This window comes from Salmo salar, chromosome ssa06 (genome assembly GCF_905237065.1).
Source record: "Salmo salar chromosome ssa06, Ssal_v3.1, whole genome shotgun sequence".
Lineage (NCBI taxonomy): Eukaryota > Metazoa > Chordata > Actinopteri > Salmoniformes > Salmonidae > Salmo > Salmo salar.
Genome location: NC_059447.1, coordinates 44,488,184 through 44,502,388, shown reverse-complemented (window position 1 = coordinate 44,502,388; position 14,205 = coordinate 44,488,184). Strand labels below are relative to the sequence as shown.

Below are 14,205 nucleotides of genomic sequence, written 5' to 3'. Positions count from 1 at the left end.
TGTACTTTGAACAATGGATCAATACATTCAAAACGACGATGTGAAAGTAGGGTGGAATTTGCATAAACACTCACTTTGGCAACTTGACATTCACTGGACCAGAGGAGATGATCTCCAAAGACTTTCCCCAGAACTTGTTCTTCCATTGCTGGTCTTGCCAGAAGGTGAAGTTCTCAGACTCTGCGTGCACAGCGGAGCAGGGCGGGTGGTGGCTGACCTGGGAACAGAAAGGAAACGTTAAATAACTGAATCTTCAGTGGAAGACACTCTGGATCAGTTTTAGAGGTTACTTGCCTTGCAGATGGTATCTAGGATGATTCTGGGTCAAGATCATTCACGGTCAGGATTATTCAACTCCTACCTGCTCAGCGACGTAGCGGAAGCCACGCTCCTTGCGGTGGATCTCGTAAGTCTCTCCCAGGACGGGGTTGAAGGGCTTGTAGCGGTTCCGCCAGGTAGCCCAGGCATAGCCAGAGATAGAGAAAACGCCAATGTATAGCTTCATGAAAAATAAGATATGGGAAAACGGATGAGTGAAATCACACCCATCAACAATATCAAAATGGCACCTGAAGCAAACTGCTACCCTCAAATACTTAATATACGTAAGAACCACAATATACAGTTTTACATGCCAAATCTGCAATTCACATTGACCCCATTCATTGTTTGTAGTTTTTACCGATTCTCTAATGCACAGACTCTACACACACACACAGCAGACTTTCACATATGCTGCTACTACTACTACTGTTTATTATCTATCCTGATTGCCTAGTCACTTTTACCCCTACCTACATGTACATACTGTATTACCTCTACCTCATACTCATTGACTCGGTACTGGTACTCCTTGTATATAGCCTCGTTGTTATTTTGTGTTACCATTTCCTTTTTTTATTTTTTGTGTGTGTGTGTGTGTGTGTGTGTGTGTGTGTGTGTGTGTGTGTGTGTGTGTGTGTGTGTGTGTGTGTATATATATATATATATATATATATATATATATATATATATATATATATATATATATATATATATATATATATATATATATATATATATATATATATATATATATATATATATATATATATATATATATATATATATATATATATATATATATATATATATATATATATATATATATATATATATATATATATATATATATATATATATATATATATATTTCTGGAGTCTTTTTAACTCTGCATTGTTGGGAATGGGCTCGTAAGCATTTCGTGGTAAACTGGTTGTATTCGGCACGTGACCAATACCATTTGATTTGAGAAAGCGTAGACCTTGAGACCAACACCATTCTTTCAGATTTCAACTAAGCAAATCTACAGGTCGATCAATTCACTTGAATCAGCACCAACGCTGGGATTGCAGCACAAACCTATAATTGAGCTGCTTCGTTTTAAGGTCAGGCATGTGTCGGGCCACCTTACCATCCGTTCGAAGGGGTCCTCTGTGCGGTTGGCGATGTCCAGAAGCTCAGAGTACTCCAGCTCTTCGCTCACTCTCTGCAGCAGATTCAGAGGTTCGTTGAGGCCACAGGGCATGGACACACGTGACAGGTCCTTGCCAATGTTGTTGTACAGGATGGTCATGATGCCAATGTGGCTGTTGTCGACACAGTTGGCGGGCAGGACAGTGCGGCGGCCTGTGTTGGTGGGCACGGTGCTGACCATGTCCGGGGCTCTGGATACACTGGTGCGGTAGTTCAGGGTGGCAGAGGCTGCCAGGGGGAGAGGGCATATGACAAAAGGTTAGATGGAATTCTATACATTTTCTATTGAATCTCATGTTTTTTTATGATTACACCCAGCACTTAGGGCTTGAAAGCTTGAATATAAAAATAAAAAATGTACATGGTTCATAAGATTCAGCCCTTAAAGGGAGAGTTCAGGATTTTTCTCCTGGGTCAGATGAACTTGTGGATACACTTTATGTCTCCGCGTTCAGTTTGAAGGAAGTTGCCAAATGGCGTTAGCGCAATTCTTGGAAGTCTATGGGAATAGCTAGCATGCTAGCTGTTCATGTAGACTTTGTCATTGCGCTAAAGCTAGTTAGCATTGGCTTGCGAAACTACAGGTACCTGGAGGGCTCTTATGGTGTGGGGTGCATTTCCCTGGCATGGTTTGGGGCCATTCAACCCCTTAAAGGGCAAGGTAACAGCCAGTAAATACACAGCCATTCTGAGTGATCACCTTCAACCTACGGTGAAGCATTTATATGCTGAGGGGAGTGGCCTCTTCCAAGATGACAAAGCCCCCACCCACAAGGTACGAGTGGTCACTATATGGTTAGATAAGCATTAAAATCTGGCCATCTCAGTCACCAGATCTCAATCTAATTGAACAGCCTGGTCTCAGACTAGACATAACATAGTAAAAGTAAATCCAGGCCACTCAAATTAGTATGATATGGTTACATAAGACCAATGGTTACTTAATAAGGCAAAAACAAGAAGTAGGGTGGTGGGTGGGGTAGGATTGGTGGGCGTTTAATGCAAATGTTTAGCAACTCAAAGGTTGTGAGTTCGAATCTCAGACAACTTGAGCATTTTAGCTAACACTTCCCCTAACCCCTAATCATAACTAACCTTAACCCAGCTAACGTTAGCCGCCTAGCTAGAATTTGTAACATCTATTTTGCAAATTCGTAACATATTTTGTAATTTGTAACATACCATACGGAATGGGTGATGGAGTCCACAAATACAAAGAATACAAAATGGAGTGTCTTGGATTTACATACAGAATAATATGAAATGCTCTGAGACCAGGTTGAATTGAACACTTATGGTAGATTCTGGAGCAGCACTTGAGCTAGCATTTTCTACCACAATCAACCAAACACCAAATTACGGAATTTCTTGTGGAAAAATAGTGTCGCAACCCTCAAGAGAGTTCCAGACGCTTGTAGAATCTATGCCAAGGTGCATTGAAGCAGTTCTGCCGGCTCATGGTGACCCAGCGCCCTGTTGAGACCTATGTTGGCGTTTCCTTTACTTTGGCAGTTAACTTCATACTGGACGCAGAGACATACAAACAGTATCCGTGAGTTTATCGTGGATAGATAAACAGTAAATAGACATCTTTATGATTGATGGAATGCCAGAGTGCCAATGTCTCTTGTTTTGCCTAGCAGACACTTGGCTAACAGGACCACAATGGAAACAAATCTTTAGACTTTGTGCATATAATCCTCAGCAATTTTTGGTACATTCATTTGTTGCCTAGTGTGGTTTCTTTATGAATTTTAAATAGTGAAATCACGGCTTCTTTGCCAAAACGCTGAACCATCCCTTTAAAAAGTCTGAAGGCCCAAAGCTGTCAAGGAAAGGAGGATGGTGAGAGGCAAAATTGAGTCTCGATTTCACCATCTTCCAAATCACAGTTGGACGTTGGATCGAGGTGGAAGGTATGAAGTTTAAATAATGAAATGTCTATACAGATTAGACAACAATGCATTTGTTAAATTGTCACCAGTCCCACAAAACCAAAGAGACACCTCAGGAAGACAAAGAGGAAGGAGGAGAGTGATGATAAAAATCATGGTAATAGAATGAGTAGACTACTGGGACGTTTTCAGGGTCCAATCAGTATGCTTGCATATACAACATTGAAAATGTACCGTTTTCAAATAAATTATGTGTATCAATGAATTAAAACGATCCATATGGGACTTCCAATATGGCCGCAATTCACCACTGATACTTCAGTTTGACCATTCCCAAAATACCTTTTGTTTGCAGTTGGTCCGGTGATACTGCCTCTGCAGGCAAAGTAGAAGCTATATTCAGAAAACGTAATAAAATTACATTTGTACACAGATTACATATATATACACATACCCAACGTTGGTGTCAGCCGAGTTTATGAGTATAACTACCTAGATAGAGCTGGTCAATATGGACAATATGGACAAAAATCCATATCACGATAAAAATTACTGAATTATCACGATAACTATAAATTGAAAGTCAAGTTAACATTAATGTGTACCAGTTTCTTTTTTATATTACCCTTAAAACTACTACTTTGAATGTGGGGCCATCAATTGTCCTGTTAAACCTGTTGGGGCTCGGGGGCAGTATTGAGACATTTTGAAAAAAATATGTGCCCATTTTTAACTGCCTCCTACACCAACTCAGAAGCTAGGATATGCATATTATTAACACATTCGGATAGAAAACACTGAATTTTCTAAAACAGTTTGAATGGTGTCTGTAAGTATAACAAAACTCATATTGCAGGCAAAAACCTGTGAAAAATAGATCAATTTTTTATTTATTTTGTGACTGTACTATTTAGTGTCATTGTTTTATAGATACCATAGTGAGAAAGGATTCATTTCGCAACACCTACGGCTTCCACTAGATGTCAACGATCTTTATAAAGTTGTTTGAAGCGTCTATGATAAACAGAGAGCAAATTAGAATGCAAGGAAGTTGACATGTCATCACTTCATTTTTTTGCGCCTGCGCATAAATCTGAGAAGCGTGAGTTTGTCATCATTGTTTATCTAGACATAGGATAGGTTGTGTGAAAATATTACTGATGTTTAACGTTAAAAATGGACCAAAAGATTAATGCTAAACAACATTTGACATGTTTGAACGAACGTAAATAGATTATTTACTAGGTTTTTTAGCTTTTCGGCGTGATTTTACACCCCCCCCACCACGTTTTGTGGGAGCATAATGAACGCTAAGTACTTGGTGTTATTTGGACATAAATTATGAACTTTGTCAAAAGAAACCACATTTGTTCCGGACCTGGGATTCCTGGCAGTGCCTTCTGATGGAGATAATCAAAGGTAAGGGGATATTTACAATGTTATTATCGATATTAGATGATGCTAACTGTATAGCATAGCTTATTGTTCTTAGCATAGCACCCCGTTTATTGCAAAATGTGATTTCCCAGTAAAGTTATTTTGAGATCTGGCCATTCGGTAGCAATTACAAGATGATAATATATTATTCTTTGAATGACAATATTATAATTTACCAATGTTTTCGAATAGTAATTTTGTTATGTTCACCGGAAGCATTTCAGAGAAGAAAAAATCTGAATTTCACGCTACTGTAAAATGCTGTTTTTGGATATAAATATGAACTTGATGGAACAAAAAATGCATGTATTGTATAACATAATGTCCTAGGAGTGTCATCTGATGGAGATTGACAAAGGTTAGTGCATAATTCTAGCTGGTTTCTGCTTTTGGTGACGCCTGACCTTGAATTGAAAATGGATGTTTGTACTTTTGTGGCTATGTACTGTCCTAACATAATCTAACTTTATGCTTTTGCCGTAAAGCCTCTTTGAAAATCGAACAATGTGGTTAGATTAAGGAGATGTTTATCTTTTAAATTGTGTAAAATAGTTGATTGTTTGAGAAATTGAAATTATTAGATTTTTGATGTTTTGAATTTCCAGCCTTGTTAGCAATCCCGACTCGGGGTTCATTGCTAACCTGTAGCCCCAACAGGTTAAATAGCCCACATTTAACAGACTTACTTCATTTCAAACTACACACTCCTCTAGTAAAGTCTACTTATCGTTATAATCGATATCAGTAAAACGTCCTCGATAAATGGTCGGTATCAATCATTTTCGGTTTATCGTCCCAGCTTTACTAGATACTGCTGAATTTAAAACAAAACAAATGCATATTGTTATTTATTTTTCAAGACGAAAACTCAAATGGACCGAACTGCACTCAAGGTATAATGGGACTGCTCAAACACAATATTATAGAACATCTTTAGAGTTTCCGTTCTAGTCATTCTACGTCTATGACCACAGCTGAATAGTAATATATGGTGGCCGCTCACCATGGACCTCGTCTGGCTCAGAGTTACTGGTGGTGGTGATGTCACTTAGCCCGGATTCATCAGACTCCTCTTCGCCGTTTTCTGAGTTCTCACAGACAATGACATCTCTGGCGTCATAGTACTCGGCCATGGAGTCGGCCAGCGAGGGGGTGCGCTGCACAGAGCAACCCTTAGAGGGCATCTTCTCAGCATTCTGAGGAGAGGGGGGAGAGGAAGGGAGGATAAGAGTGACCGAAGAAGGTAGAGTAAGATTATAGTTAACAGGAAGCGTACAAAATGAAGAACGCTTTCAGATGGATAAGTGATGTCAATAATGTCTTACAAAAGAGAGTTAAGGAAGAAAACAGTGCTCATTTGATAGAGAATCCCTTACAGGCACAAACAGATGCAGAGACACAGTACACAGCTAGACACGCACATGCATTCAGAAACAAGTGGCAGCCTGCCTCTTCCTGAGTGGGGTTTGGCGGCTGAATACACACCTGGTCCTGACGCACAGTGCTGTAGGACTCCTTGGAGCACCCCGTGGATCCAGAGGAAAGGGACAGGGAATGAACTTTGGTTTGGCAAGACTGCACCTCCAGCTGGATACACACAAACAGTGACTTATTAGTATACTGTAGAGAAAATGTATGAAAAGCAAGCACAATATTAAGCTCATTTCCCATTTTTGAAATCTCCCATTGTCACGTTATTTATCAACCTTGGCCCACATGCACAGTATGAACATTTGGTGGAAGTTTTCCCTCTCTGATTTCCTCAGCACTCTTTCAGCTTTGTCAGATTCGTCCAGGACAAAACAATTGATGCCGCGTTCAACCAAAACAAACTATCTTAGTTCTGTTTTCATAGTAATTAGTGAAGTTCAACGACATCTGGTAACTCGGATCAAATAGATTCGTTTGTGGGAGGTTTTATTTGTGTCACCAAGATAAATCTAGCAATTTCCCCTCTGTGTGACCAAGTGTCTTCACATTTGAAAAGTATTTTGTTGTTGCATCCAGGCAGGCTCAAAACAGGGGAACTGGGAGGAACGATTCTACCCCTGATGGGCAGTACCTAGATGTCCCAACCCCAAACAGCCCAAACCAGTTCTGTCTGGTTTCACATACTTGAACAACAGCAGGCTGAGACTGAAGCATATTTTGGAAGGAGAAAGCAAGTGAAAGCGAGAGAATAGGTGTGGCCCATAGAAACCTCTGCTGTGTGTTTTAAACAGAGACCACAGGCGTTATTGACTTAATGTGAATCAGGCCTTTCTATTGGTCGCTAAGGTCTCTTCCTGTTCTTCTTGTTACTTCCAGAAAAACTCAAGAAATGTAGGTCTCTCCTTTGGAGCCATTAACAATGGTTCGTGTTGTCAGTGTATGTCAGTTTCAGCGTGTGTGCTGTACATGTGAGTGTCCAGGGCGGGCTTCTTACCTCAGACAGTGTGCTACACAGGGTGGCCAGTTGATTGGAGGTGGATGAGCGTAGGTCTGGGCCGGTCCAAGCCTGTCGGACCCGCTCACGCTCCAGCGCGAGAACCTCGTGGATGGATTTGAGAGACGCATGAACTGAGAAGATTAGGGCAGACAAATGTCATTTTCATTTGATTTCCTGTTGCATTCATCCATACATTCCTAACTAACTAACTCATCACTGGATTGCAGTGGTCTACATAGGTCCTTTTATTATGTTGCAGAACCAGCTTCACTATACCAGCTCTGCACATGGCATTTCCTATGTGGAACTTTATTAACACCCAAATCGAATGAACCCCAAAACCCTTGTAACACCCCTCTCTTACCCTTATGGGACACAGCACAAATGTCTTGCTGGATCTTCTTGGCTTCAGGGGAGGTTATGAGAGGATTGGAGAGCTGGGAGTACACATAATCTGGGATGGACGGCACTGAAGAGGCTCCCACACTCAGGTGGTTGGACGATGTGCTCAGGTGGCTGGAGGTAAACTGAGGGAGAAGGGAAAGGATGTGTGTAGAGAGCCATTCACCCCCCCCGTCCGTCCGTCCGTCCGTCCGTCCATCACGTTCGAGTGATGCACGCTAGCATCATTGATGTTGGGACCTTGACCAACGTAATAGTGAGTGATGACCATGAACACAAGAACGATGGCTATAATTATGCTCAACGAGTACATTATTCTCTTGGCTTTATCTAGCTCTATTTGTGGTATTTTACCTTGCCTGTTGCTAGATCGTTTCGTAAATCAGTCCTCCGATGACATCTGCCATGTTGTAAACAACCATCTAGTTACATGTTTGTTCACTTGCATGAGCTGCCTCAAGCTGGAAGTTGTCCTTCACTTCAATTTAAAACCAGACACTTTGACGCCTAACTGCGCACGCAACTTTTCATGACGCAGGAAATGAGTTGATATATTGTATGTTACTAATCTCTGCAATCTCTATTGCTGCGCTTTTAACTTTTTTTATTCTAGTCCCTAGAAAACCCCATCTCGTCAGCGATAAATATACTATAGTGCAACCATAAGATTGAGTAAACAATGTGTCAATGTGTTTGTACTGGTCCCTAAATCATAAATGAAAAATGAGGGGTCAGGCAGGAACAGTGGGTGAAAGTGGAAGAGAGTTAGAGGATTCTGAATACTTATTTCTTATTTATTTCCCTCATTAAAATGCAAATCAATTTATAACATTTTTGACATGAGTTTTCTGGATTTTTTTGTTGTTATTCTGTCTCTCACTGTTCAAATAAATCTACCATTAAAATTATAGACTGATCATTTCTTGGTCAGTGGGAAGACGTACAAAAATCAGCAGGGGATCAAATACTTTTTTCCCCCTCACTGTACCTTGATTAGATAGGTATTCACCCCCAAGTCATTGCATGTTTGACACACTTTTGGCAGAATTTACAACGGTGAGTCTTCTTGAGTAAGTCTATAAGAGCTTTGAACACATGGATTGTTAATTTTGCCCATTATTCTTTTCAAAATTATTTTTGGGGATCATAGCTCGACAGCAATTGCCAAGTCTTGCCATAGATTTTCAAGCAGATTTTAGTTAAAACTAACTTCGGCCTTCTTGGTAAGCAACTCCAGTGTAGATTTGGCCTTGGGTTGTATGTTATTATTATTTTATTCATTTAACTAGGCTAGTCAGTTAAGAACAAATTCTTATTTACAATGACGGCCTACCCCGGTCAAACCCGGACGACGCTGGGCCAACTGTGCGCCGCCCTATGGGATGTCCTGCTGAAAGGTGAATTCCTCTCCCACTGTCTGGCATAAAGCAGACTGAAGCAGGTTTTCCTCCAAGTTGTTTCCCGTGTTTAGCTCCATCCCATTTATTTTTATCCTGAAAAACTCCCCAGTATGTTGATGACAAGCATACCCATACCATGATGCAGCCGCCACCATGCTTGAAAATAAAGAGGCAGTTAGTCATGTGTTGTTTGACCCAAACATAAGGCTTTGCATTTAGGCCAACAAGTATGTTCCTTTGCAGTGTTTTTTTTACCCCAGGATTACTTTAGTGTTTTGGAATAAATTTATTCTGTATATTTATTGGTATTATTTTCAATGTCATTCAGGTCATCATGGTATAGTCACTACAATGTTGATTCATCCTCAGTTCTCTCCCGTCACAGCCATAGAACTCCATAGTCATTTTAAAAACCACCAATGGCCTCATAATGACATCCCTGAGCAGTTTCCTTGCCGTCCTACAGCTCAGTTAAGAAGGATGACCATGGCAGGTAGCCTAGTGGTTAGAGCATTGAGCCAGTAACCGAAAGGTTGATAGATCGAATCCCCAAGCTGACAAGTTAAAAATCAGCCGTTCTGCCCCTGAACAAGGCAGTTAACCCACTGTTCCTAGGCCATCATTGTAAATAAGAATTTGTTCTTAACTGACTTGCCTAGTTAAATAAAGGTTAAATTGTCAAAACTACATTTTACTCCTGAACTAATTTAGGCTTGCAGGTGAATACTTATGCAACAACTATATATTTTAGCCATGACATTTTTGTTATATCATTTTATCTGACAGAATATTTTGTGTACAATAAAAAAAAAAAATCTAAAAATGTGTTAAATCTATTACATCCCACTTTAACAACATACACCAACTGTATAGGACATGAGAACCTACCATGCCACAGGTTTCGACTCCAGAATGGGTGCGAGAGTGACCAAATATCTTGTTCGTAGTCTTCCTCTCCTTCTTGGCCTTGGGGATATTAAGTGTCAGATTCTGAAAGACAAGTAGAATGGATATGCTCAGAATAAAGACTAGCCAACCACTAAATTAATATTCCAATGTCAAATAAATGACAATTTTATTTGGTCACATGCGCCGAATACAACAGGTAGACCGTACAGTGAAATGCTTACTTACAAGCCCTCAAATAACTTAAAGCATTGTTGGTTACTTTTTTTAAAGTTCAGTAAAAAATAGAAAATAAAAAGTTACATAATTAAACAGCAGCAGTAAAATAACAATAGTGAGGCTATATACAGGGGGTACCGGTACAGAGTCATTGTGCGGGGCACCGGTTAGTCGATGTAGTATGTACATGCATGTACATTTACATTTACGTCATTTAGCAGACGCTCTTATCCAGAGCGACTTACAAATTGGTGCATTCACCTTATGATATCCAGTGGAACAACCACTTTACAATAGTACATCTATATCTTTTTGGGGGGAGGGTAGGGGGGGGAGGGTTAGAAGGATTACTTAATGTATGTAGAGTTAAAGGGACTATGCATAGATAATAAACAGAGTAGCAGCAGCGTAAAAGAGGGGTCGCGCGCTCACCTCAGAAATACAAGTGTGCAATTTTTTTATTTTTTTTTAGAGAGAACTGATCATATATGGTTGTGGAGTAGTGGTTAGGGTGGTGACCTTACCTGCAAGTTGATTCGTCGCTCTAGGTCACTGTTGGAGATGGGTTTCTGGCCACTCTCCAGCCAATTGAGCCTCTGAATGAGCTGGGCCAACTCAGTCAAGTCCGCCTGAGAACGGGCTAGCTCTGTGGGGGTCAAGGGTCAGAGAAGGTTATTAAGAAAGCTTTGGAGCGGAGGCTTAGCTCTGAAAGTAATTGGATATTCATTTAATGCTGAATTGTAAAGTGATAGCCTTGATTCCCTAGCTTCACCATGACAGTACCTTACCTTGGGAGCAGGTATCGGACTGGTGGGTCTGCTGGAGCCATGCTGCCACCTTGCCGTTGACCCCTGGGGCTGCTGTGGGCGAAACCTCCATCTCCGCCTGGTAGACCGAGGCAGAGCTGGCATAGTGAGGGTACTGGAAACCACATGATTTGGGGACAGAGGGAAAGAGAGAAGTCAAGTGTCAGAGCCAATTTTTATAAAGTCCTCTAGTTCTATTCAGAATATAACTTCACCTATTTTGGTGTGACCAGAATGTATTTGGTTGTAGCACTGCGAGTAGCAAACCGCACTGCGAGTAGCAGACCACACTGCGAGTAGCAGACCACACTGCGAGTAGCAGACCACACTGCGTCATGCCCGTTTCTCTGTTCACTCACCATGCCTGGCATTGCAGCTTGGTTTCTCTGGGCTAGACTGGCCATGGCTGGCAACAACGTGCTGTTGCCCATGGAGAGGGCATGGAGGACTCCGTGGTGGACACCCAGGGCCTCGTTCTTCTTGAAGACACGATGGGCACACAGCTTGGTCAGCCATATGTAGAACAAGTCATTGCTCTTGGTCTAACAGGAGAGGAAATGTTACATTAATGGGGATATAGATGGATAACAAACAGATGTGAAAAGGAAACATGCGCAGTTCTTGACACAAACCGCACCGACTACCATACCCCGTTCAAAGGTACTTAAATATTTTGTCTTGCCCATTCAACCTCTAAATGGCACACATACACATCCATGTCTCAATTATCTCAAGACTTAAAAATCCTTATTTAACCTGTCTCCTACCCTTCTTCTACACTGATTGAAGTGGATTTAACAATTTACATCAATAAGGGATCATAGCATCACCTGGACAGTCTGTCATGGAAAGAGCAGGTGCTCTTAATGTTTTGTATAGTCAGTGTACCTTGAGGTGGTATAAATAGTCTCCACTGTCCAGATCGATGCGCTTGGACTTCTTGTTGATGGACATGACAGCGAGGCTAACATCCAGAGAGCCGTGGAGCTTTCCTCTTTGGATCTGATGAGTGGAACATCACAATGGATGAAAACCCCTCACTTTATTGTGCAATATGTATATAACACAAGAACTCCGTAGCCTGTGATGTTTACAATATGGCGCCGACCGATTTCAGAAAGATTGCGCTCATTACTTGAATTTGTGTTTTTAGTAGTGTATTGTGGATACATACATCCTGCTGGGTCTTTGAGTACTTGAGGATTCCTTTTTCCAACAGGAAGTACCTCTGAAAGAAGAGACCGAACCACATCAGACAGGGGTGTATTCATATGTGCACACCAGTCGCAAAACATTGTGCACCGTAAAAAAAAAAAAAAAAACACTTTGCAATGGAAACAAGTTTAGTTTGGGGAAACCCTGGATTAGTCCCTTCTTGCTGAATATCTGCCATTTCCTTCCGTTTGGTTACTAGTGAATACACCACAGGAAGTCAGAAGTGATGGTGAAACACAACTAATTGGCTTGCCAACTGCACTTCAGTTGGCTTGCCAAGTATAGCCTTCACATTACCTTGTGCCAGCCCTTCATAGGGTACTTCCTCCTCTTCAACAGAAAGCCCTCACAGATACCAGGGACGCTCATGTCCAGCCCTGACCCGATCACCGAACTCATGTCCATATTGTCTTCCAACACTTCCCAGTGAGTGGAGTGCTATGGGGGGGGGGGTTGGGGGGGGGTTAGATAAGTTTTCATATGTTGCATGGTCCATCAATAACTTCATACTCAAAGTGGGTTGCATCCATAGACATATTCATGATGGTTATATACATATCATTGGTTGCATTATGGTGTAGAGAAGAGCCCCATCATATACAAAGACATGCACACCCCGAACACACTAAGATAATTTCCATCAAAAGGAACGACTCAGAAACTACCTGGCGGGAGTTGCGTGATGACCCAGCGCTGCCGTTCCGCGAGTGGCCGACCTTGGATACTCCAGCGGGAGACTTGTCCAGACTGCTCATCACTGATTGGCTGCTGTTGAGTGAGGGTGGGCACACCCGAGGGTCCATCATCACGATTGACGATTGGAGGAACAACGTCGCTAAAAGTAAGTCTGCTTTTCGGAAAGGTTCCCTCTGAGGAGGAAACGCAGCTCTGTGGAGACAAAGTTACAGTAATGTGAGAAGACGTCAACAAAAAAAGAAACATTTTTCAACCATGAGAAATCAGTCTTCAATTCAAGTGTCAGGAACACACACGTGCTGCCCCTGCTGCAGTTGTCCCTTGGATCAATGAGAAAGACAACCTTCACATCATCCACCCCTCAACTTTATGGTTGGCTTGGCCTTATAAAAGTCCATGGTGGACAAACTGGTAGTAGACAAGGTCCAGGAATACTGACCAAAGAATATGACAGCGCAACATCAACAATGCATCTTTGAATCTACTAGCAATTTTAATTGTCAGTTTTTTCAAAAACACGCTAATTTTTTAAATTTCAGTAAAACAATATTTTCCTGAAAAAGTTTCATTTAGAGACCGAACCTGCAGCAGGTGGGATTATCAAAAGTATCAAACAGAAGATACAGTAAAAAAAAAATACATAAAAAAAAAAAAAAAAAAATTCATTAAGAAAATGTAAACACTACTGTCAAAAGTTTTTATTTTTACTATTTTCTACATTGTAGAATAATAGTGAAGACATCAAAACTATGAAATAACACATGGAATCATAGAGTAACGAAAAATGTATTGAAGGATTCCCCACATATGCCGAGCACTTGTTTGGCTGTTTTTCCTTCACTCTGCGGACAAATTTCCACCAGTCTGATGTCCATTGCTTGTGTTTCTTGGCTCAAGCAAGTCTCTTCTTATTGGTGTCCTTTAGTAGTGGTTTCTTTGCAACAATTCAACCACGAATGCCTGATTCACGCAGTCTCCTCTGAACAGTTGATGTTGAGATGTGTCTGTTACTTGAACTATGTGAAGCATTTATTTGGGCTGCAATTTCTGAGGATGGTAACTCTAATGAACTTATCCTCTGCAGCAGAGGTAACTCTGGGTCTTCCTTTCCTGTGGCGGTCCTCATGAGAGCCAGTTTCATCATAGCGCTTGGTGGTTTTTGCGACAGCACTTGAAAAATCTTTCAAGGTTCTTGAAATGTTCCATATTGACTGACCTTCATATCTTAAAGTAATGATGCACTGCCATTTCTCTTTGCTTATTTGAGCTGTTCTTGACATAATAT

The 14,205-nt window shown here is 41.1% G+C and overlaps 1 protein-coding gene across 5 annotated transcripts in view; it reads right to left on the bottom strand.

Annotated features, from left to right (window-relative positions):
* The window catches only part of LOC106607479 (oxysterol-binding protein-related protein 7), a 28,744-nt gene that overhangs the window by 2,350 nt on the left and 12,189 nt on the right, over positions 1–14,205 (bottom strand). The window contains exons 2-17 of one of the 5 annotated variants that reach the window (XM_014204465.2): positions 12,887–13,112; positions 12,522–12,662; positions 12,184–12,237; positions 11,898–12,011; positions 11,369–11,551; positions 10,992–11,124; positions 10,728–10,849; positions 9,967–10,068; positions 7,641–7,803; positions 7,274–7,407; positions 6,334–6,435; positions 5,852–6,044; positions 3,754–3,804; positions 1,455–1,744; positions 362–499; positions 75–217 (exon numbers count right to left, since the gene is read on the bottom strand). In XM_014204465.2, the coding sequence (XP_014059940.2) occupies positions 75–217; positions 362–499; positions 1,455–1,744; positions 3,754–3,804; positions 5,852–6,044; positions 6,334–6,435; positions 7,274–7,407; positions 7,641–7,803; positions 9,967–10,068; positions 10,728–10,849; positions 10,992–11,124; positions 11,369–11,551; positions 11,898–12,011; positions 12,184–12,237; positions 12,522–12,662; positions 12,887–13,030 (2,207 nt within the window). In that variant the 5' untranslated portion in view covers positions 13,031–13,112. The remainder of the gene's footprint in view (positions 1–74; positions 218–361; positions 500–1,454; positions 1,745–3,753; positions 3,805–5,851; positions 6,045–6,333; positions 6,436–7,273; positions 7,408–7,640; positions 7,804–9,966; positions 10,069–10,727; positions 10,850–10,991; positions 11,125–11,368; positions 11,552–11,897; positions 12,012–12,183; positions 12,238–12,521; positions 12,663–12,886; positions 13,113–14,205) is intronic. The other 4 variants (XM_014204466.2, XM_014204467.2, XM_014204468.2 and 1 more) reach the window with 4 other exon arrangements.